Raw genomic sequence first — 26,338 nt, 5'->3', positions numbered from 1 at the left:
CGAGTACAAAGGGTTAAATATTGTATTAAGCATCACGACTGTATAAAACGAAGTATTTATTTTATTTATATAGTATTTATATTTAAGTTTATTATTTATGGTTGACAGTGTGTGGAGCAAGTGGATTCAAAGAGGAAAGGAGTGTATTAAACCGAGTTGGCGGCTTTTTCAACGAGGAACGAATTTCTTCGGTAGGGGGGGGGCGAAAGAACGAAAAATCAGGGAAACGGGAAGTGTAAACAAGTTCGCAACGGTGGAGGTGAGGAAAAAAAGGAAGTAGGAAAAGCCGGAGGATAAGGAGGATTCCGCGAACGAAGCCTGCGAGAATTTTTCATCGCAACTTCCCGCGGAAAATTTTTGTTTGCCTTTTCTCTTTCGCGGTCCGGTTGCTGTTGGCTGGCTTCGCCGCTGCGCCGTGATTATCCGCGAAACGGATTTAAAACTGCGTTAGCGCCGACTCTACGAGCACTCATGCGCTACCGTAATCCATTTATTTACAAGTTTCTCGAGTAGAGCGTCTCGCTTGCGTCTAAATACTTGGTAAAGAGAAAGAGAAAAAAGAGTATCACCGTTGAAGATCCTTTGAAGCTTTTTAGATGTACTACTCCTCGTGTATCTATGAACGAGATAAAACGCCTTTGTTATTTAAATTATACCCGACAACAAGCACGATTTAGATTGCAGAGAAATAGGAATAATAATGATGAATATTCAAGATAGATTTTCCACATTGTTGCTTGCTTCAGACGCAAGATTGTCACCGGGGAGGAAGCCCGGTTTCACGAAGGCTTGCACGGAAGAGCCTCATCAAACTGAAATTTCGTCGAGGTCTTATCCCAAATTCATCGTAGCAATAAACTCCGCGTTACAACTTGTACAGCGAAAGTCGAGAGAGGGATGACGGCAGGCGAGGGAAGAGAAAGAAGCGTTGGTAGCGCGGCGTGGCACGAGGGTGAAGCCCAGCTGGTTAGGGATAGAAATTCCAAAGGCAAAGCGGGAGTCTTGAAGTTATACGGAGTGGCTCTGGCGCGAAATGTATATTTAATGCCATCATTCTAGAAAAGCAACGGACCTGCCCGTTTATATTTCAGTACTTGGCAGAATTGTTTGCTAGTTCTTCTTCTTCTTCTTCTTCTTCTTCTTCTTCTCCTTCCTCTTTGCCAACCCCTCGATAACCAGAGACAATTTTATCTTATACGCGTGCTCGAACATAAAAAAAAGAATTTTTCTAGAATTGAATTTTATTTATTAATTTAGATTTTAATATGCAGCAAGTCTCAGATTTATAGTTTGAGCTTAGTCTTAAGAGAAACCTCAATTCTATTTATAATTCCCTCTAAAATGTAAGATATTTATGTTTTCAAGCTGCTTTTTAATGATATGGATCAAAGACAGTTAACTTTGTACTTATTCTATCTTTTTCTGGAACGACAATTAAGAAATGCTAATTATTTTCTTAATCATTTTTCTACTCATTGCCTTTTTTAAAAAAAAACGTAGGGATTTGGGAACTTGAGAAACAAGAACATAACAATTTTCGCAAACCATGACCAAAACCGCATAGACTACCTGCTACGTTTAATAATTTAAATTGTTCCTACTGATTAATGCAGTTCTAAAGCGCGTCCATTTAATCTCTACATTTATTTCTGCAAAATTAAAAGCGCAAGCCGGATATACAATAATAAATGTACGTAGAAACCGTAGGAATTTAATTTCATATGAATCTTTAAGATAGATAAATCACGATTAACACGCCAGTCGCCGGTAATATACGATTTTCATTAAACAAACGATTACGTACTTCAGTTTTACGTGACATACATACGTTTCAAAAGTAGAAGCATACTAAATGAACTACATAAACATGATTAATTATGTAGTATTAAAACGTAAGCACCCAATTTTATCTGACCACAAGTTTTCAGAGGTTTCATGAATAATTTTCATCGTTCGTATCAAACGATCACGAGACAGGTACATGCAATTGAAAGTGATTAACGCGAAACCCAATTAGTGGATAATTAAAATCTTTCGAATAGCGAGTTTGAGAAAAATTATTTTCGTCCCGGTGACAAAATTGAAACGGGCAAATTTGAACGTGACAATGGTGACGGGAATAAAGCCGACAACTCATTATCGCCGCGTATCCCAGGCGCATAAAAGGCGCGTAAATCTCCGTGGCTGCGTGTCCGATACAATCCTACCTTACTCGGCAAACCGGAAGCTCTCTTGCAGCAGCCGCAGCATCAGCAAACCGATGCGCGGCTGTGGTAGCTCATCCGTGGCTTTACAGCCGTGTAAATCCCACGGAGGGTTTCTTAATACTTTACCGGCGTCATGTAAACGTAAAACCGCCCCGGCGTCCAATCTTCCTGGAGTTGTAGTCGCCGCCGCAACTGATACGATAGGGTTACACGGTAAAGCGCGTGGGTGGTATGGTAGGACGTGCGGATTCCTGATCTCTCGGCCTGGATTGGACGTTGTTTTATTGGATGCGGCCTGGTGTTTTATAGATTCCGATTTTCTCTCAGCGAAACCATCCCCGTTCGATCCTTATCCTCTCTCTTATCTATGTGCAACATCCGTGTGCAACATCCGTGTGCAACATCCGTGTGCAAAGGAACTCGACTCTCGTTTCCTGATCAACGATTTCCTTTGAACGATGTGGATCGATCCATTACTTACTTCGGGATTTGTTACTCCCTTCGAATATTACACAGGTGGATAACATGCCCTCCTTAAATCTTTGTTCTCGTTCCCGTTGCCTTTGTATAGAAGACACTTCACCCGGAATAGGTAAAATGGGTGGAGGATGAAGGATAGAGAGTCCAGTTTGACTGATTTTATCGTCCGATGCATGGCACCGCTCTGGACAATAAAGATACGCAAGGCTCTGAGTCATGGCTTTCTTTTGAACGTTCTCTTAACTAAATCGTGTCTACTTGCTTTGTTTCAAGATGAATCGTCGTGACGTAGGTTTCAAAGACTCTTTTAGATTAATTGGAATCCGTGATTGTTTATAGAAATTTAGAGAATTGGTGATTCGTGATCGAAACACGAGAAAAACGTTTCCAACAGATATTTTACATATTTCATAACATACAGCGATGTATAATTCTTTCTAAGTACTACACGATTAGTGTTAAATTATATCGTTACCTACTAATATATTGCACTATTTAATAATTTTTCAATCTGAAAGTGTATATTAGAAGAATTATTAAAAAATATACTAGCCGGGGTCAATAGAATCACTATTTTAAGTAACTGTATCTGCTAGCTAACTTGGCGAAACATGGCTATTACCGTGCACTCTGAAGAAACAACAAACCATCGAAACTTCTGCGATTTCTTTTCAGACGATGACCCTACATACCGCAATCGATACACTTCCACTACAATATCGAGTAACGAAACATCGGGCGCACTAATTTGTTCCGAAGTTCACAGAGTTACTCTCGTCGTGCCTTAAGAAACTTACGAGCTGGATATTTTTGTTCCATGCATTTTCGTGAAAGCTTGGCCTCGACGTATCTGACGGATGGAAGAACACGTGCTCTTACACTAATGTCTAAGAAATCTTAGATCACTTATTAGATCACAAACGTCTAATACATATAACACACATCATAAACATCTAATACATATAACAATATATGAAATCTTAAACTGTTTACTGAAAAAATGTTTTAAAGCTCGTAATGAATATTTAACTTTTTGTTTGTTAACACGTACTGTGATTCACGTTTTATTTATTAACTTGAAATAAGCAAAAAGTAATTTCCAACAATAAGTTTAAATGCCGCTGCGAGACTAACGACACAAATAACCGGAGACTTTTACGAAGTAGCGTAACTCGCGTGGAACGTATGGGGACGCGGGAACGTTTCCCTTAGGAGTGACGCACCACCACGAAAAGTTTTCCTCTCTCCCTTTGTGAAATTGTAACGCGGACACGGATTATCATGGGGCCATTGTCTAGTCGTGCACCATTGTAGGGAGGAACGTGAACGATCGCGTGACATTGCGATAGCTATTGAATCGATCTGAGAGAGAGAGAAAGAGAGAAAGCATGAGAGTTAAAGCTACGTTTTCCATTTTCATTTTACCTTCCGTCCGCGCAGTGGAGTTCGATTTAAGTCGTGGAAATTAATGGAACCGGCGATCGCGTTCTCTCTACCTCTCTCTCTCTCTCTTTCTCTCTCTCTCTCTCTGAAGTGGAGACAATCTCGTCGCCGTTCAAACGCTTCATTATGGAAATAGCAGACGAACTATACCCGGGCGTCGATGGGATAATTTAGTGTACGAGCTCCAAGAATGAACATCTCGATGGTGTGGCGTGTGGATTACGGTTGATTGATTGTGTCTTTGATTGTTGCAGCGTGTGACGACTGGATTGGTTCACTTATTCCCTTTGATGATGAAGGAAATATGTAAATTCCATTTTGTTCCGATGAGATTATTGTCCCGCTGCACGAGGATTACTCATAACGAATCAGGACACAATTTAAGACTTCAGTAATTAACAAGCAATGTTTGTTAACTATTTGTGGACCAAACTCAACAACATTTTCAATAGAATAACACATTTTTCTCAGACAGTGATCAATGTTTTGAAGGAGGAGGAAATGGACCATCTTTTATTGCACTGTACAACACATTTTCTTTTGCAATATCCGCCACGTGATTCTTATACTTTCTGCCAAACACGAGCCTGGAAGGTATTAGATAAAAATCAACAACGTGAGGAAATTCATTTTTGAATCAACAGAATTTCCACGATGTATCCATGTAAACCCCGTTTGTTTTCGTACTCTTTAACAATTGTAAATAATTGTCGAAGTTTGAAAAGACACTGCCGCGAATATTTCACACGTACTATGTTTGTATGTGTGTGAAAATCTCTATCCAGCAGGAATTTCCTATTCATTGTCAGTATTGGATTCTACAGGCATGTTTGATGAAGAAACATGTAATACCTGAGTCTTACCGAAAGTTATGGATTTTTACAAAAACCGCTGTTTTTCCGAAACAATACGCGGTAAGGCAGGCTTGTTTCCGAATTTTTTTTTTGGCATGAGAACCTATGAGAAACACCTAGTAGTTCTTGCGAAAAATGAAAAGAGGTTTTCTTTGTTGAATCATGTTATTAAGACTATTTATCTAAGGTTAATGCTCTGACAGAAATAATAAGATACAATCTTAGAAAAATAAATCTGTCTTTGTCAATATTAATTTCTGACCGGTAAAGGAAAGCTTAATGCTCGTCTGGGTTGGTATGCATCTATGTAAAGAGCAAAATTGCATCAAGAGCACTCTCTTCCTTACGTTTCCTGTCGCCTTTTATTTTCTCCTTTTTTCGTCCCACCACAAACCGTAGTGAACCCCGTGCTGCAACCAGCGAGAAACACCCCAGGGGGTTCGTCACGGGGGGATGATAGCCTGTTCTCTGTGGAGCGGCGAGTCTGCGCTAACATTTTATACGGCCACGCTGCTACCAATGCCGCGAGTAAAATCGAAATCCTATTCCCGTTAATTCTCCATGGAATCGAACTCTGCGGTGGCAACACCGGGCCCTGCAATGGGATTTCATTGTAACCGACGCGGCGCGGCGCCCGCCTCCTGAACCGGCCAACTTTCGCTGAAATTTTTCATGCCGTCGCACCGGTCCCACAGCCGGTGAAAAACGGCCGGATGGATCGAGTTAACCAGGGTTTTACTTTTCACCGAGTGTATGCAAAGTTCCGAGAAGAAAGGTTATACGAAGGTGGCCGGTAGCGCCGTCCACGGCTTTAACTTCTTAATGATACCAGGGATCCCGGAAGTTCGCGGAACAGATGGACCGGACCCTTCGCAGCTAGGGTAGTTTGCATTTATTAGTGGCGAAATTGAAATCGGACGGGAATTGACCGAGCGATTGAATTATTCTCTCATTCTTGCATTTCCGTATCCATTTTATCGCGTTGTCAATTCTCATATTGAGATTCAGTGTTCAGCAATTATTTTCCTCAGGAAAATTTCCTGTTTGTCGATTGGAACGAGAATCCTATCACGATTATCATAACAAACCCAGTACAGTATTTCAAAATCTATTTAAGACCGAAAAATAATGTCATAATATAATAACAATGAATTAATTAAATGATTTTTAGAAAATGGAATAATTTAATATTTCAAGCTTGTAACGTCACACTTTTATGATTTAGTTTACATAAAATTATACTACATGAAATTGACATGGAAACGGTATTTAAAAAATGAAAAGGATAATTGGTCGAAGATTTGTTTTCTATTTCTATTAATTAACTTTACGATGATGTCTAAGACTAAAATGCAGAAGGATCGATGCGTTGATGTTTGAATCACGCGATGGCCGCCAACGCGGTAAACAAAGTCGAAACCGCATTCCCGCGGAATTCTCCGCGGAACTAAACTCAGTATTTCAAATCTATTTAAAACCGAAAAATAATGTCATAATATAATAATAATGAATTAATTAAATGATTTTTAGAAAATGGAATAATTTAATATTTCAAGCTTGTAACGTCACACTTTTATGATTTAGTTTACATAAAATTATACTACATGAAATTGACATGGAAACGGTATTTAAAAAATGAAAAGGATAATTGGTCGAAGATTTGTTTTCTATTTCTATTAATTAACTTTACGATGATGTCTAAGACTAAAATGCAGAAGGATCGATGCGTTGATGTTTGAATCACGCGATGGCCGCCAACGCGGTAAACAAAGTCGAAACCGCATTCCCGCGGAATTCTCCGCGGAACTAAACTCTGCGGTAACGGCAGCCTCGTGATGGAATTTTATTGTAACTGTTCCGGGCGCTGTACGTTTCAGCCGGTGAGAACTTTAAGCGCAACATATCGTAAAGCGGCGAGATAAGAAATAAAGTTCTCGCGGCTGGATAACGTATCACATTCGACAGGAAAATACGGAATGCAATAAAATCAAAAGTTTGAATGCACCATAAAGTTTCGCAAAAATATCTTCTTTTCAGAAATGCAGATTGAATTTCCTGTGTGTGTATACGCGCTTTGAACCATTTTTAATCAACGTGAGCAGATAACCATTTGTAGTAATTAATTGTTTATCACTTTCATTAACTTTAATTACCCCGTACGGATTTCACATTCGATGTATGATCAGACCATCGTACTTCAACGAATCATTTATTTTTTCAAAACTCTGTACAATAGAGAATGTTTCTGTTATTCCAAATGGACTATTGTTATAAACTCGTTCTATATTCCTTTCATGCTTAGCATAGCTACCAATCATGTAACCTGGTAAAATAACAATTCTCTGGTTTTCCTGTCGACTCAATCATCGCGCCAATTTTATGGTGAAAATTTCAATTTCAAACGCGTAGACACAAAGGATGGGCATTAAGACTAGACGTGAGGAAACACGATACGCGGTTGTTTCGCGCGCTCCAATTTACACCGTTCGCGAGCCAGGCCGACGATCATAATTAAAGAAAAAAGGCATACTCTGGGAATACGATCCGGCGATAGGGCCATAAACGCGAAAGAATTCGAAACTCGAGCGTTACCCCTTTTTTTCACTAGTTGCACTCATACCAGTGATCGCGCATTGTTCGCCGCTTTGAAATTATTTTTTTTGTATCGTCACAATCGTCACATCTGGCTGTGGAAGGGAACAGGGTTGCTACTGGGCCTCCATTTTCCACTCTCTCTCTCACACCTTTTAACGTTCTCTTTTTTCCTCCCCGTCCTCTATTTGGGGTGGTTTTCGGTTTCGCGACAGGTGGCACGGCAAACGATACCGTTGCTCGAATAATTGCATTTTCGAATTGTCGTTTCCTCCCCTATGGCGGAGCGTCGTTTCGCCGTTCTTTGTGCTCGACCATAGAACCGGTATCGAGGAAAGAGTTCTTTTTTTTTTTTCCCTTTTTTTTGTTACCTTCACCGTTCGAAACTCGTCTCCCTCGAGGGATCCCCGACGGAATTCAATGGCCGATTTCAATGGACTGTAGAAGATAAAGATACGTGAAAAGCTACTCCTCGATATACGTTCGATACCTCGAAAATTGTTTTCCCTTACGTTTCCTAAGCTTCTTCCTACTTTCGTTAGATTTACCTCCGTTTCATTTCTTTCTTCTCGTTCCGCTCATTATTAGAGGCGGTTTAGCGAATCTAAGAATCTTTCCCACTCCGAAGCTGTCCTTCCGAACGCAACGCGAATCTGTCAATTCCTTGGCTACTATCCGCTTAAAATTTATGAACTTCCCAGGAACTCGTCGCATCTGCTTGTCGACACTTCGTCAATATGTTTCCGTGGAACAACGGCAAAATAATGCCACGACGAAGTCTAATACTTAGCTATAAGATCAAGCTAGATGACGTCACAGTTGGATCAGACTTCGATTACTGTTTCAAATTGTTCAATATCTATAAAAATTGGATCTAAGCATCGTCCGAGGAAATAAATTCGCCAAATTGGCGTTCGAAACGGAACCGAAAGTAAGACTTCGTTGGCCACGCGAGATAACCCGTTATCCGGGGCCACAGTATCGGACAAAAAGTAGACAGAAACGAGGTGGAACAAAAGAAACGGCAGAGTGAAGGTTAATGGCAATTCCGATGGAGGCATTACAGACGAGAAAAGGACAACTAGTTTCGGTCTTTCTAAAAACGATTGCAACGTGGCCGACAGAGGCAAGTGGCGGTGTTCAGCCGGCCGTCTCGAGACTCGCGATTGCCCGGAAGGGTTAAAAAGCAATTTTCCTTCCACGTCCAGTAGGCGGAGCTGCAGGTGACCGGCCATGGTAACGTCGACTATCGCGAAATCGACTTCGGCTTCGACAAAGCAATTTCGGATTCAATCTCCGCGGAACGAAACCGTCCTGTCCGCACGTGTCGCACCTCGCGCCGATCAACAAGAGCCGCACCTGTGCGCAGCGAAAAAATTTAACTGAATAGGAGACGATGCTAAATGAAAGTGCTGGAACTGGTTTGAAGCGGCTGTCAAAGAAGATTGCAGCCGGATTCATTGGTGCAATTATGTTCTGCGGCGATGCGAATGTTCTCTCTTCTTCCCCGGTTGCAAGAGAAATTGACCAGGGAGTTCATTGCAGTATAATTTATATATTTATTATATACAAGTTGAATAAAGATTTACTACATGGAATCTCAATTATATACAAATTGAAGTAGAGGGCGATCTAAATTCTGATAACTGCATGGGATGTTACATAGCATGATGTAAAAACATAAGGTGTGTTCTTGCGCATCCATTTGAACATCCATCTGTACATGGACACTTCCACTCGTTGGCCATTTTGGATTTCTAACCAATCACACTTCATATTAAAACAGAGCGAATTTTAAAATCGTAAACATGTCAAAAATTAGGTTCTCGGAGAGTAATATATATGCGTGTTTGAAATAAACAATAGATCATCGTACTTCCAATATGGCCGATGAGTGGAAGGCGCAAACAGCGACACATTTGAACACGCCGGAAGAACACACCTTATGTTTTTACATCATGTTACATAGTAGATATATCCAAGAAGAATACAATGTCCCTACACGCAGCATTTCTAAACTGTCACGACGACTCAATCCCGTAACCCAAACGACACTGGCTTAATACTTTCAGCCAAACGGCGAAACAGCCGTGAAAAAACATTCGTTGTTTTTTTCGAACTCGCCTATCGTTCACGGATACAGAATAACAGCCAAATGAAAAGAGGCGTACATGGTAAAACTGTCTGTGAAAAACAGGCTCCGCAAAATGTCACAGAATTTCACCGCGACGGGCGACGAGTCCATTTTCAGCCGGGCTCGTGCATTAAGCCGAACGTCGCGTCACGTCGATTGTTCGACGCGCGGTGCGTATCCAGCCGGAATGAAAGAAAAGCCGGGATGAAAGAGTGCGTGGAAAAATCGGGACACGCACTCCTCGCTTACAATAGGGACGCTTAGCGACGGCGTACGGAGTAGTCGTCAGCTGTCGCGATGAGTGTTGGCGACGTTTTCGGCCAACATGATTGACAGTTTTATGGGGTACGAACCCGGAGGAGGACGTTCTGGGATTTACGATCCGGGGCTCAGGAGTGAGATCAATCGTTATGGCCCGCTTGATGCTAATGCTACGACAACATTGAATGAAATTGGCCAATTTTCAGCCGCAATCATCTTCATTTAAATAACTTAAGAATCATTCAATAAGCACAGAATCGTGATAAAAAAAATTAAGATGGATACAACCGTTCAGCATCACGTTTCATGTTTGTATCACCTTTGATAGTCATTTAACTGTTTTTTATCAACAAATATTTTCTCTTACATAACTGATAGGTAGAAGATGTACAGTGTACAGTACAAAGTTTGTATACAGTACAAAGTATGTTGAGGTATTATAATGTTATAGGATGTGTATGGAGAGATACCAGTGGTATACGTGTGTGGGAGAAACGTTATGTTGTAAGTTGCGGTTTTTTTTCAATTGCGTATGGCAAAGTACGTTAGTAGGGATACGCTTAGGTAGACTACATAGGGACTCTATTATCAACCAAAGACTAGAAGTGAGGTAATTTAAGAAAATGTGCAAATAGAAATGTGATTATTTTATTACTATTGCTCAGAGACTATAAGAGTTGGTATGTGTATATGTGAAGCAATAGTATTGTACTATCCTAGTCCATTTCTAGTCCCAAGTGACCGAAATAAATCATATTAATAACTAACAGTAAAATTAAAAATTGTAATTTTTGATTATTACATGGAATGTAATTTTTAATATTCATATTTATGCATTACGCTATAGTTTTGTACGAAAGTTTTCATGAACAATTACTACTGAAATATTGTATCGTTTTAATTCGCCTTAGGACTGATTCGCGGAATGGTGCCTGAAGATACATATGTCGTAATATTCTGCAGCTTTGGTATCGTGTCAGTGTGAATGCGAAGCGAATGTAGGTTATAAATGTAAATTAGTTCTTCTGTTGCTTCTGTGCCAGCTGTGCGGTTCCTCTGTGTATTGGGAATGAACCGTGGGATGTGCACTGGTGGATACATAAAGGAAGGATGATCTAATAAAATTGAAGTCGATATTTGACACGCTCGAGAATTTCTCGTTGTTTTCATGGATATAAATGCAAAATGTATGAGTATCTCGAAAAAGGGTGCAATACAATTTAGTTCTACCTATTTGTACCATAAAACGGGACGTCCATTAATTGTGCTATTAAAACTTGCTTCACAGTTTCCTTTGTAAAAAGAATTTTTACGCGGTCTTTCATAGCTATTATAGATAGCACTGGATCACCCTAAGAGTATTTTAAAGTTTTCACTCGAACCAACTTTGTTCTCATCACGGAACTTTGGAAACGAGCATTAAAAGTTATTAGACACAGCGATCAGTAACTTTAATATCTCATGAAATTTTAGAAATTGTCAATTGCACTCTCAACTGACCGGTTAAATTCTCTACTTGGGAGACCTGTGATAAAAAATTACAAACTGTATAAAATGGTGCTCACCTCGCAGTTGGAATGGCTGATGTTGCTCAAATTCAGCCTGAACACCTTGTCCCTGTAACAAACAAAGAAACGTTAATGATCCATGGTTAACCAAATAACAATTCGCATTAAGCGAAGTGATATAGTTTGAAACCGGATGTGAATTTTTATTCCGTACGCTCGACGCGCGAGATACATTACATTGCGCTGCTACACTCGACTGCAAAGTCTATCTTATCTAACCACGTTATACAAGGTGATCCAAGAATCATAATACAACAGGCTTGGGTGGTGAACCTAGATACGATAAGTCGAAAAAAGGAATAAAATGTTTCCAGTTAATGCTTGGTTTTCGAGAGAAATGAGTTTGTGAAATATATAAATGAGCGATATGCGTGCTGGATTAGTCGTGCAGCCACAAGTCACCTAGATTGCCAGATTTAATACTTCTCAATTTTTTTTATGGCCTTTTATTAATTCAAATGGGTACCTAAGTCAGAGATAATAATACCGTTGAAGTATTAAAAACAATAGTAGTTTTCGTCTTTAGAGATATGAAAAATAAGCATAATTTTCTGTAAGAAGTGCATAATAATTTACTCGAATTAAAAATTGCCTCCTCTATTTTTTAGTTATAACCGATTAATTATTGCACCTACTGATAGGCAAATTTGCCTATCGCTTGTAGTTATTAGGGGCAATACGTGTTTAAAGCTCAAAATGGAGTCTCAAACGGAATGTTGCCTTAATTTGGCTTCTAGAATGACTGCTTAAAATTTTTCCACTAGTAGCCCTATACATACAATTGTACATAATAATAACATATTGGATACTTATTACAATAATAAAATTATTCTTAAAACATACTAATTTTATCCTTATTTATGAAAACTTTAAATCACGAAAGCTGCACGAAACGAATCGTTAGATTGCTAATGTTTAACAATACTGATACGAGGAGAAGAAAAATATTCATACTTCTTAATTTCAAGTTAACACAGTTATCTGACGGGTTTTCAAACTCGTTTTTTTCGAAAACCAAGTCGTGAATGAAAAACAGTATTCTTTATTTCGAGTTCGTTTTGCATGCAAAATGTACCACGATTTGTGGGGCACCGTGTATGTATATGGCGGTGTACGAGGTTGTAATACTTTCCTTTCTGCATTCTGGCCCGCAGAGAAGGCCACGGAATTTCTATGAGCGTCGAAGGGGATCATGAAACCTACCATCCCTTATCTTCCTGTCCCCTGCACTTTCTCTAACTTTCCCCATTCCCGTTCAGTCGTTTGGATTTTATTAGAATTTCCGTCTTTGAAGCACGAATTTTCATCGGAAGATATTCAGTCAAAAAATGAAACCAATCGAGCGTCTTAAATAGTTGAAAAAAATCTATTTAAACTCGCGATAATTAGTAAATATTATTATAATCGTTTATATTATTCGATACGTATTTATGTGTACATACTAAAATTCTTCTATCGTCTGTACAATGTCCAATTGTGTTGGTTCATGTAATTTTTATTAACTTAGTGAATATGTTAGGTTTCCTAGAAAGGTTTCGTGGCGTTTTTGCGGTCGAAACGAGCTGTTCGCTAAGCTAAGGTGATTGAGAACGGGAATTTGAAACGATCAAAGCTCGTACTGGTTTGATTACACGGTTGCTCGTAGGCATGTTTAATTTTCTACATTTCCGGATCTACTTGCTAAGGATTCCGTGAATCTACAGGAACGAGAAAATTCGAGTCGGTTGGCCCAGAAATTGGAAACGGGAAACATCGGAATATCCCAGAGGGCTGCTCTACATAAGAAAAGTGGATAAACGAACCTGAGAGGATACGTTGAAAATAAAATAAAATTACAAATGAATTGAATTTCATTGTTACTAGCTGTACTACAACTTCGAAAATTACTCAAATGAACGATAACAGAATTTGGAATTTTTTCTGTCGCTGACAATCGCATTGGACGTTTGATTAAATTAAAAATAAAAGTACTATCCATTGGTGTGAACATGTAAAACATACGCAGCGTGGCATGCAAATCGAATTTATTCAGTTTCGAAACGTTTACGCTTTACGTTAACGCCGATACCGCATAACTTTATTTCAATAACCATTCATCATTGGCCTTTCAATAGAAAACACAATCGAATAGAATGCGGCCGAAGAAAAAGAAAAGAAAAAGGGAAAGGAAACGAAAGGAGAAGCGAGGGGTTGATTGCTTCCTCGCTTTCTTCTCACTCACTCTTTGTGCGCCGCCGTGAAAAAGTAAATAGCGACGTGGAAAAACAAATCCGTACAATGGAATGCGGCCGCTCCTTCGGTGCACGGAGTTTCCGGGAGCAAAAGACGAGGGCGGAAGCTTGTACGTGCGAGCTCGTCGCTCGAGGATCGGCAAGGAACGAGGAGAGGGAGAAAAAAATTCGTACGAAAGCAATTTGCGGGGGTGATCGATGGTGGCGGAAACGCGGGAGAGCGTAAAGTCATCGCGTTTTCGATTTAAAAAACTGCCCAGTCAGCTTCGAAATGTCGGACACCCCGTGGCAACACCCCCCCGATCTCCTTTGCGGCTGTCCCGCGGAGAATTTTCACCGTTCCCGTTATTTCTACGATTGCCTTTGGGACCGGAGTCGTAAAGTTTTTTTTATAACACCGTATACAAATACATAATATATAAAAGATTTTATTTTCTTTACTTTGAATCTTATTATTGAAATGAATAATTTGCATTCAATATATCTGTCAGTATACTTTTCCAATTTCGTTTCATCAAGAGTAAAAATAATGATTATAATTTCAGAAAATGTTTCAAGTATTTTAGAACATTGGTTACATAAATTTATAACAGAAAACATTATTGGGAAGATAATTAATAAAACCTGAGCTCTTGACTTCAAACAGTTTCCGAAAATAAATACAAAAGCAGACTCTCAGTTATGAAACTGACATCCGTTAATTAAAAACGAAGCAAGCTCGACACGATTATTAAATATCTGCACACTTCTCTCTGATCTTTTTATTCTCCAGACCTGTATGTATTGTATCCTCATTTCCAAACATTCATCGGATAATCCAATAGCGCGGAAAATTGTATTTATTATAAAAAGAAAATAAAATAAAAATACCGAGAGTCTGTGCAGGATCTCACAATGAAAATTGTATTCGACATTTCTCGCCGGAAATTAACACAGCAGTCGGTATACACCATGACGAGTCAATATGTAACAATGATCGAGCAAATACGCTACAGTGAAATTCTTTAGTCAAATGAATTTTACTGTTAACAGTGAAAAAATTTCATTCAAACCAGTGAGTATAATAAAGCGTCTTTGATTCGCGCGGAGCGATTCCCTTTGTGAAATATCTCCGAGTTGAACGCAATTACTTACTATTACATGGGAGCGGAATGAAGTGAGAGGGAAAATAGTAAAAATAGTAATAGTAGAGAGGGAAACGATTATTAAGGCAGCCGGTGTAACAAATATACGCTTATCGATTTCTGACGTCTATAGTTGCATTATGGCGTATCAATTGCTGAAACGATTGGCTCCGATCATCCGTGAAATCTAATCACATCACATTGGTCGGATTTCGATTGATTCGCTAAATGCGTTTGCCATGTTTCCGGAATCGCGCCACACCGTTGCCTGTTTAATTATGTAAAATATAGCCAAGTATCGTCGAACGCGTGCTATTTCAACCGTTTTACACCCCCGACGTTCTAACGGTCATCAAATAATTCTTATCTCTGTCGTTAGAACTACCACATTTCAATAAAAAATATAGATTTAAATTAAAACACACTCCTTAGTCTTTTAATTATTATTTTATTTGTTGTACTCATTCATTTCTTGCAACTTTGATTCCAGATATTTTTATAAAAAGAAATAGCCAAGGATACGAATCAATTTTAAAAGTTAATTAAATCTCCCGTAGTACGAAAATAAATTTGCATTGTAGCAAACACGCGATCGATTTCCGTAGACTTTATTTTCATTAAGAGGCGCGCCGCCGGTCTGTACCGGTACATAGGTCGATGCACCAACGAGGTATGTTGAATTAGAATAGAGAACGAACCGTGACGCGAGGACTGAATTGGACTTCATTCGATGAGCGAAGCGCAATGCATCTCATTACTCGCACGACAAAGGAGTTTCAAGTTAGTGGAGCGAAACAAAGTTAAGCGGGCCCGCGTGAATTTTTATGAACGCGTAATATCTACCATAAATACGCCCTCCCTTCAATATCTTCTGCGCTATAACGTGACGTGTGCTCACAAAATTTAATTAAAACCAAAGTTGTATATCCTCGTTCATAAATATGGACACCTTCGTAGTTGAAATATTTTTTAAAAACAACTTTATGGAATCATTAATGAACTCTGCTAAATTCTATGTATCGATTTTATTCCGTATTAGAAAATAAATTTAGCATTCTATCAACAATACTAAAACGGGATAAAATGTTAATGGCATAAATGTTATTTTAATTTTGGTTCTCTATGATCTAAGTCAGAATATTTCACATTTCTTAAAAATTGTTGTTAAATATATGTATATCCGTCATAAAATTCAGCCACAGACATTAGTTTGTCACGATAATAAAGTTGTATGTTAATAGCTCATGAAAAACAGCAAACGTCCACATATTTCTTGAACATTTACAGAATTTACTATAAACCTCATAAAAAATTAAATGAGAACATTTCGTATACAATTAAGTGCCAGTTCACTAAATAATGTACTCTTTTAGTGAAATGTAAATTGTCATAAATATATAACATTTATTTCACCGTAGAAAAGTGACAGGCGTTTCTAATGTATGAACGATACGCTGTGGGAGCCAGTATTTGCGTTTATTATCAATAACGACTAATCGATACCACTTTTTCATAGTACTCTATACAGTGCGTACAAGTATATGATCCGTAATACCTACTTATAAGACGTCTATATAATTCTAAGCTCTTTCCAGCCGTCACCACGGACGACGCTCCTCGATACCGTGAATCCTTATTTCCCGGCGATCGTTATGCAAAACGCTCGTAAATCTGCCGTCATAAAATGCCGCGGAGGAGGAGACCGATACAGAAATGAAAGGGTCCGCGAGAAAATAACGAATAGGCTGAGCGTGCGAGAAGAAGGGTATATAGAATTTCCATAAAAGACTCTACATACATACATATTACATATATTGTACACTGCGCCATGAGATAGAAGGATTTGGTGGCATGACACTCGGTGGAGACTAGATTCTCGGCCGCGATACACTTTCTCTATCGACTTTTTTTTTGTCCTCGAGACCCGTCAAGCCAGGATCCGGAGCTTGATAATTGGAAGCGTTCAATTAGCGTGCCTTAATTGTGGAGCGAACCGCAACGCGGCTGCCGATTTTCAAACTACAATTAATGGGTATCACCTTTCTAATTAACGAGGAACGATGCTCGCATGTAGTATCGATCTCACGTCGATGATACAACCGAGTGGAGAGGGATCATAAAGGATGAAGGGATACCCGGGTGAGGGGGGTTGAAAACGCGTGCAGCGCGATCGTTGCCACTTATCACCATCAACGACGGTATGAAAACGTGCATCGATTTACACACCTCTTTTTTATCATTGCCTTTTTACCCCCTTTTTTATGCACTTTTTTTATTTACGTTTTTGCTCCGGTTCGCCGTATGCGATACATAGATGCAGCCCGGTTCTTACGCGAGCGGGTGAAATTTATTATCGCGCGGAGAGTGAACACGGGCCAAGAGGTCGGTGGTATTATCGAGCAATTTGTTTTGACGTATCGATTTAACCCCGTCGCCCGTGCGTCCATTATTTCGAACAGGTTGCTAACCGTCCATATCGCTTTTTATTTTACATTCGATCGACACGCGTATTATACCATGGTGCCATGGCGTGCCGTGAAATTGAATGGCCGGCCGCACACTGGCCATTGTTTTTCTTTCTGTTTCAATCGTGTCGTGAAAAAGCTACACTTTGTAATAATTTCCCGTAAAAACGAGAGGTCCCGGTTCATCGAAAACGCAAATGAATTTTGACGGTTCGTTTTCATTTCGATAATCGCATGAAAATTATTAAAGAATTGAAATAAATATATACATATTATATGCATACATTTTAATTACATACTATTAAAGAATTTCGTATGATTTTCAGTAATGGAATTTAGTTTGTATATAATTTAAAGATCAATTTTATTACAGCGTTTTGTATCATTTATTTCACGAGTATTAATGTGTATCAAACTGTAGCAGAAAGTATCATATTGAAATTTAATTGAGCAAACGATTAACAGTACCTCACAGGGTTTAAATTGGTCGCTATTAGTTTTCATAAAGCGACCAGAGGATCAGTTCGAATTCGCGAATTTAAAGCAGCACGGCGTATTTTAACTAGAGGCCTTTTAATTAAACTACCATTCCGTTCACGGGGGTGCAGGACGCGAGGCGGCCTTCCGTCTGAAATCGAGAGTCGCGTCATTGAAAACGACGCGGCGCGTTCTCGGGGATCATAGTACTTAATCGTTTCGCGTCATTGGAAAAGGAATGTCGGGATGGTTCTCCTTTTGCGCGGGAATTCTTATCGGAATCCGATACTGCGGGTGACGGAAGGGATGAAGAGCGGAACGAAAGGATTGGGGGTTGCGCGCACAGGTGGAAAAGGAACGAGGAAACGGGGCCATGGAACGGAGCCAGGAAACAGAAAACGTTAAAATCGAACCTACTATTCCTCGCTCTCTATCGCCCTCTTCGTTGGAAAATGCAATTTATCGCAAGTCGTGTTTTTTTTTTTTTACCTTAACCCCCTCTCGCGCTCATCTCGTTACAGAAACGGACGAAGTTACTCTCTAAAGAGAGAAGACGTCTTACGCGCTTGTCATTTCTTACCGCGTCGCGCTGTTCGTCCTTCATCCGATTTATTTTCCCTCGCTTCTAATCACATTTCCGCCCATCCTCCTGCTCGCGAGTCACCCTCGACTGTGAAATTATCTCGCGACGCGCGCCCGTTGTCACGTGTAATAAGCTTGGCTCGATTTGAAACCCTCGTCGGGTTTCTCGGTTTGTTTGATCTCAAAGTGGAGCATGGCACAGAGGAATAGTAATGTCCTTTTGTCTGATAAAAATTGACTGTGTATTTTATCAGTGCCTTAACTATGGCACAGAATCAAATAGATATAATGCGGTTTTTTAAATTTACGTACAAACATTTCAGTGTCCAAGGAAATTTATAAAAGAATGAAATGATAATAGGTGCACGATTTTAATGATGGTGTCCGCTCGTATAAAAATGAATTTATCGGGACACTAAATTTAATAGTCTGTTCATCGACGCGCGCTCTTGGAATTCAATGTTAACCAATCCTACTGGAATCGCCTATCCGATTAGCATAATGTTACATTATGCAAGCATCGCCAGGATTAAACCTTCATTATCCGACGACTATTTAGTAAATGGACTGCGGAAAACAATCGGTAAATACGATAAACGACATGAATCGTCTTTATGCTCGCGATCCACAGTATAGCGATTACAATTTCCATTCGCAATTCAAACATATAGTAATATAGAATAATCATCTCATTTACTATTATTAATGTTACCTGTTGCAATTTAATAATACCGATCAAATATTCATTTAGTTCAATTTTTCTGCAGAACTTACTTTTGACAACTTTCTGACAGATTCTCAGACAAAAGAAACGAATTCTTTGTTGGTCTTTGGCTCGTTTCGTATTCTTTGGTATGCACCCTTCATTCGCTGCCGTAAGCTGGATAAATCATTCACAAGCACGTGACTTGCGGTACTGGAACCAAGACATGTATTTTCCCTAAGGGTTGATCTGTTGGCCTCATACAGTATTCATTCTATCAATTAGTATTAGTATTCAATATACTCCTCCAGTCTTAACAACATTTCTTTCACTAACTTTCACAACTGAAGTCGTGCTTCGTATCAGTTTTAAGCAACTAATATTTTATCTTTTAACGCAATATTTATTGCACTTGAAAATATACACATATGCCCTTGGTTATCCATTTAAAATAACGATAAAATAATGTATATGTATGAATAATAATAATGACATTTACGGATTTAATTCATTAATTCAGAGAAATATTACATTATGTATGAATTAGATTTGGTCACTTTATAAGCCAGAATTGCTTTTGTTACCGGCTGCCAAAACATAGCTCACGTGCTAGAATTTTTCCTGCCTCGGCAAATACACTACTTATACTGGCTACGAGAGCCTCTATCCTATCTTTTTCGGTTTGTGTATCCAGCGAACGTCTGAAAGACGGTGGCCTCTCCAAGATCCCGCGTAGCATTTTGCTGGCATTTACCAAATTAAGAAGGGAGACCTCACAAAGGAACTCGCCAGTGAATAGCCGGCAGGATAGTAACGCGGGGAAAAGGTTGGAACCGAATCAAGAAATAATACTCCCGTAGTAATGATGCAACGTTCGACCCACCCCTAACCGTCACTCTCCCTCTATCCACCCCCGAGGAGGCCACCCCCATTTTTTGCTCCCTCGACTACGGCCTTCGTTTCGAAGGAGCAACGATAGCTGCACCATTGGAATATTGTATTACCAACATGTACAGGGGTGATTTCTATTTTAATATTGAATCGATTTTTCATTTTTCTATTGTTAGAACGAAGGTCTTTCAAAATAAACAATACAATCTTTTGGATGAACGATCAAGCTAAAGTTGATTATAGTAAATTACAAAAGTCTCTAATGTACGCAACTCTTGGATGAATAACGATGCTTCGGTATCTCGTGTAAAAGATGCAGGAAATAGTTTAGTACTAATCTTCTAAAAGCACCGCAGTAAATTTAATACGCGATCGTCTCAATTTCTCTCCGCCGTCCGGTGCCCTGAAGGTTTCAGTAAATTATCTTCCTGCAAATTGAAACGTTTAGCAAACGAAACCTGGTCATCCCCCTCGGTGTACAGAGGAACGATCCGTAACCGCGGGGTTGGTATATATTTCAGTGCTCGAGATAAGAGTGCGTGCAAATACGACGGACAGGGGCTTCTCATTAAGAAAAGATATGCCACGATGATGCGAAAGGAATCTTGAATAATTAAATTGAAGTATCCTTAAACGAATTTTTATGTCAGAATATCCAATTAATATTGTTTACTATTCAACCCCTTAAAATTATCACATTATTAATGAGAGAAAAATGCAATAGGGAAAAGAAAAGAACACAAAGTATAAAGCAATATCAAAGAACACTTTATTGAAACAATATTTTCAGCGAGTATACAAATAATAACTCTCCTTTTTCTCTTCCCAAACATAAACGATCAGGTTCATCAATTTTGTGGGAGACAGCCCAATACCACCAGCAATAGAGGTGTCACACGCTCTTTTCTCTACCATAACAAGAACGACGGGACGATCGCACGAAACGTTTCATGCACGGCTTGTAGTTAAAATTCAGGCCGAACGCAACTTTGTCTTCCATTTCAATCCGCGGACACAAACAACGTCGAAATTGCACGAGTGCCGATATAAATTCGTGGAGTAGAAAGAGATCCATCGTGGAGCTGAGTGGCAATTGGGTGTAATCAATTCGGTGATAATTATTATCGTGAAAGCCGGATATACATTTATGCATGTACATTTACATACGTACATGGTCGTGCCCTGCTGTGCCAGTGTAACGCAGAGTATTTCAAAACACGGATTACCCGATGTTCGATGTCGCCGAGAAAAATTTAATCAACCGATCCCGATCCCGATCCCGATCCCGATCCCGCTCTACGGCCAGAATTTTAATCACAGGAATCATAAAAATCTATTTCGCTACACTCGCTCCCGCGTCGTTCTCATCCCCTACTTTTCCCTCTATTCCGCGAGAGTTCCACTTCCTGGTTCTTTGACGACGAGCGAAGCGCAATTTGTACCGTTGCGTCCGGGGATTTTCATCGTGCGCGACATTTTATTACGAGGAAAAGGGACAACAGTAGGTAGGTGAAGCCAACCGGGACTTTAAGAGACTAGTAGCGTGTACTTACATCGCGCCGACGTACAGGGCGTCCCTCTTGCTGTCTAGATACAGGGTCCTATAGTACAGCATCCCGCAGCTGAACTCCCTCACATGTTCTGCAAACAAAAGCAAACAGAAAGATTAGTAGAGCAGAGAGTGTGAGTAGGGTGAACTTCGAGCAAATTCATTTTGTTCCGTGCTCGGCGTCGTCCGATGGATCGTTAGATTTTCATTACGACTTCTGTAATAATAACGCTTGTCCCTATACCGCCTTCTTTGATTTTCCCTCATGTCTGCCCTTCCAGATTCCCCGCTAAGTCGAACAAAGCCGAGTAAACGCGACGACTCATATCAAGCGTCATAAAGTTCGTTAGAATTACAGGACACGTAACAGAACGAATGACGTTTATAGTTTCATCGAGGCCACGCAACGGAACTTTTATTGCGAAATGAGAACATCGACAATGAGCAAAACAAAAAGCAGAATTCGTGGATTAAATCGAAAAATGTTCCCTAAACTCGAAAAACAGGAATTGTTCGAGAATTCTAATGCGAGATTTCTGCCAACTAGTAAAACTTTGCAGCAGCTCGAAAAGTTGAAGAGCAGCGTGCGCGATGGATGTAAATAAATCTTATGAAATCGCTGTCGCGAGTCCGCCACGCGGAAAGCTTCGAATTATACGATGCTAAAAAATTGGATTTCTCGCTCGGCTCTTGGCATTTTATAAAGAAAAATACCCGAAGGTTGCGCAGAGAGCGTGTGGCCATTTTTCACAACATTAAGTCAAGCCGGTAATCATTTAGGAGCGCGAGCTGGGTAAGAGTCGAAGGGGTCGCTCGCGCCACATCCTAACCATTCTACGGACTCCGTCCTTCCTTCCTTCCTCGTTGCCTCTTCGGAAAATACCCTTCTCACCCCCTATCCAGCCGACACTGATCTGCTTAACATATGAAAGAAAGCCGCCCTTTCCTAAATACACTCGTTCTCCACTCTGGACTAACACAGCGCGAACAATACTATATTTTACGCGGTATCAGGAGGGGCTGACGTGAAAGGGGTCCAAACGGCTGGCTACATAGTACATAGCTAGCCAGCTCGCTCTACCGTCGTCGTTCTTCTTTTTTCCTTTCCCACGTGTTTACACCGAACGATTCTATCCGCTATCTCATCCTCCTTCGCCATTCTTCGCCCGCGAGCTCCTATGAATGAACGAATGAATGCGAAAATCCGATCTCGCGTTCTCTATCTTCTTTATCTCGTAACGAAAAGATAACTCGTTACCTGGCATTAGCCAGAGTTAATATTTACAATAACTCGTAAAACTGATTCTAAATTATTAGTAACATACCGAAGTACGCAAATTACCATTCCAAACCAAAATAAATAACAAATTCATTGGGATCAATTATTCATTGCAAAAAATCCAGCCGATGCTCATCTATTTTACTTAAGGATATATTGGCTATACAGTCAATCACAAAAATTTATGCACTTTAGAAACGCATTTTTTAAAAAGAAATCAGACATCGGAAAAACATTGCTAATAATAAACAACAACAAAAATTTTTCCGAGATTTTTCCAAGGGGTACCCCTTCAATTTCTTCCAAATTTTCGTTTTTTGCCAACTCCTAAACCGTTGAATCTATGGGAAAATTGCATAGGACCTTTTTTGTAGAGGACGATGAGATCTACAATTTCTGTATAAAAACTTGTCGCTAGCTTTAACNATTTCCTTCTATACTTTTTAGTATGTAGCTATTTATTATTAGCATTATTCTTCAGACGTCTGATTTCTTTTTAATTATAGGAAATGCGTTTTTCTAAGGTACATAAACTTTTGGGATTAACTGTATAGCCAATACATCCTTAATACAATCGAAACAAATGAGCCAACAAAGAAAATGTTTGTTACAGTACAGTCTTTATTCGAAGCCATTTATGTCATGCTATGAAGCGTATGATATAAAAAACAGAATAGATATTTAGGTGGTCTTCTTTAGGTGAGACAACCTGTATATCCAAAACACGTGACCTATTGCACGAGTCATTGTATGTACATACTGATAAACGCAATAAATAGTTAAATTTTGGGCTTTGCATTGCTAGTAGACTTAAATTTGCAAAGTATATAAAATCCCCAACTGCAATTATTATACATAAATTGTCAAGGGCATTTGATTGCTATTCATAATTCAACACAAAATGATGTATGGGTATGCATACTACAGTATTATATCTATACTGTAATATATACATAATAGCAGGGTATTGGAAATTGGAATATTGATATATATGGTTATTGGTGTACCACAGGGTTAAGATATAATCATATTGGAAACTGGTATAACATATTACCTATCGACAGTGATATATCTTTCTCCTTGCCAAAGTGTTATACAAAAAAAAAATGTGCACGGACAAATTGCTTGACAAAATTTACTGTCGCATTTAACATTCTGTCAATGACATCGAATCCCTTAATTAAGACAAACTGCACCTCTACCCCAACAAACACGCCCACCAATAAAACCAGGCGCAACACGCGATAGGATGCAACGTTATTTGCAATCCCTAACCAACATCGTCCTGCAGTTCGTTAGATCTGGCGCGGATAGACCGCGAGAGGCAGCCTACCCCCGTGTCCCTGGGGAAGACTGAAAATTTATATTCGCTCGCAAATACGACGCGGCGCGGAGGTTCGTTTTTCAAACTCGTCAGCGATGGGCGCGCACGTTACTCTGATTTTATTGCCGCAATAAAATCGTATCGCCTCGCCTGCATGGCAAGATGATGCTCGCACCTGCTGCTCCACGTTCCACGTAAATGCACCTATCGCCTTCCGTTCGTTCATATTCGCGACACGCCATAAAATTACCAGACTCGATGATCTTCGCGGTTGTCGCCAAGAGCATTCAACTTCCTAAGCCAGTTTATGCGGGATTATGAGCCTTATCGCATTATGCAAATTTCACCGTGCAGTTTTTGATGTCCGAATAGAAACAAATGTTGAGTATGAGTCGACCGAGACTTAGAAAATGTAAGCGTTCGCAATTTCAAACTCTAAACGTAAATCTTTCTCATGTCCGATACATTTTTCACTAAGCATTAAAAAAAAATTGACAAAATTCATGTGATATTTTTAAACATTTAAAATCAAGATTATCATGATAATTTTGACAAATGATTCGTTTAATGTATGTTCATTTGTTTAATGTAATGTAAATGGTATTGGAAGCAAAATGTGTGAATTGGATGAATCGTCCGAAGTAGAACATGAATGAGCCACCCTTTACGGTTTAAAAGATAAATCCGTTTAGATAATTGGAAAATTCTATTGTTACTATTATTCTGTATTATACACTTCAGCAAGTGATTCATAAACTGTACCAGATATTAATCTCTATCACGCTGACAGGCTAAATAATCTTATATGAAGAATGGCTCAATAACATATTTCAACATCAATCTGAGGTACACATAACTTTCACGCAATGTAGACACATGGAATTTACGATTTTACAGAGGCAAGTAAACAACGTCGAACAATTTTTTATAGATTTTACGCGATGTATTTTTTAGAATCCTACAATAAATTTGACATCTCAAAGGTAAACGACGTTTCGTTGCCGAGTGATTTGGGGGACAATGGATGGCAGTCGATAAATCGGTAGTATTAATAGAAAATGTCGGCTAAAATTATTTACGAGCTGCCCGTTCAAATAGTTGTTAATGTTTTACCCCACTTTCAGAGCGTTCCGCGACCATTCCGCCGTTCGCGTATTTACCGTGACAATAATACGCTAAACCCGGTATGTAAATCGCTAATTGCCAAATATTTACGAGCGCCCTCGCTTGTTGATCGTTTAAGAGGCCAATCCAAAACCCTGTCTCTCTAATCACTCGTTGCCCAATTATAATCCAAATTCGAAATTCTGATAATTATAGGAATAGCCGTTCAAACAGCTGAAGTCAAATAACAAAAAAAAAAACACGGGACCATCATTTACGAGACTTTATATTAAAAAGTAAAGAAAAGAGATGATGATAGTCGTGGAATAACTAAAATAGAAAACTGCGTACATAGATGAATGGATTGTAAATGATAAATTATGAAAGATATTCTAATTAGCAATGTTATTTATAAAAATTTACATTAAAAATAAACGAACTGAAACGGCACTACAACAGAAATGCGATAATTAAAATCTATGATTAGAAATCAGATTCACAGGTGGATAGGTTTTAGAAAGTAAAAGCGTGAGCGGAGATTAATTTAATTCTCTCAGCCAGCGATAACGCGAACCCTAATTTACATAGAAGTAAAGATCTCAACGATGCCATTTGTTACAACGGTACGGGCTATGAAAAACATCGTTGACGCGATTATTTAGTGTAAATTGGCTTTGAACAGTTGAAAAAGTGCCCTTGGCCAGCTATCGGCCAGTGATAAGATCGTTCCTTCGGGGTTGTTAACGCACGGGCCGAGATAACGTTAAACGACCCCTGGCCCGGAAGCTATCCATTTGAGTTCGGTGGTTCCGGCATTGGGTTAATTCGCTTAAGCGATATTTCTCAATTAACTGACCTAATACCCTATCATTTCAACATCTTTTTACTATTATATAGGCATTCCTAATTACCTACGCACAAGACCATTGAATGATATGAATAATACTTTAAATATCAATTTCATTTAATTATTTCCTGCAAAAGTTGCAATTAAACCTATATGAAATTTTATTGCAAGGTTCAATTGTGTTTTTCCTTAATATTATACATTTTTTTATTAGTTATCAAAT

At 39.2% G+C, this 26,338-nt stretch overlaps 1 protein-coding gene across 1 annotated transcript in view; it reads right to left on the bottom strand.

Annotated features, from left to right (window-relative positions):
* Window positions 1-26,338, bottom strand: part of Sema2a (Semaphorin 2a) — a gene marked incomplete at its 5' end in the record, with an annotated part of 93,505 nt that overhangs the window by 28,473 nt on the left and 38,694 nt on the right. Inside the window, 2 exons of the mRNA XM_026818928.1 lie at window positions 11,537-11,588; window positions 21,566-21,653. Of these exons, the coding sequence (XP_026674729.1) occupies window positions 11,537-11,588; window positions 21,566-21,653 (140 nt within the window). The remainder of the gene's footprint in view (window positions 1-11,536; window positions 11,589-21,565; window positions 21,654-26,338) is intronic.

This window comes from Ceratina calcarata, unplaced genomic scaffold (assembly GCF_001652005.2).
Source record: "Ceratina calcarata isolate Rehan_Ccalc_2016 unplaced genomic scaffold, ASM165200v1 scaffold145.2, whole genome shotgun sequence".
Classification (NCBI taxonomy): domain Eukaryota; kingdom Metazoa; phylum Arthropoda; class Insecta; order Hymenoptera; family Apidae; genus Ceratina; species Ceratina calcarata.
Note: the sequence above shows the minus strand (reverse complement) of the source record. Positions and strands in the feature narration are given on the sequence as shown.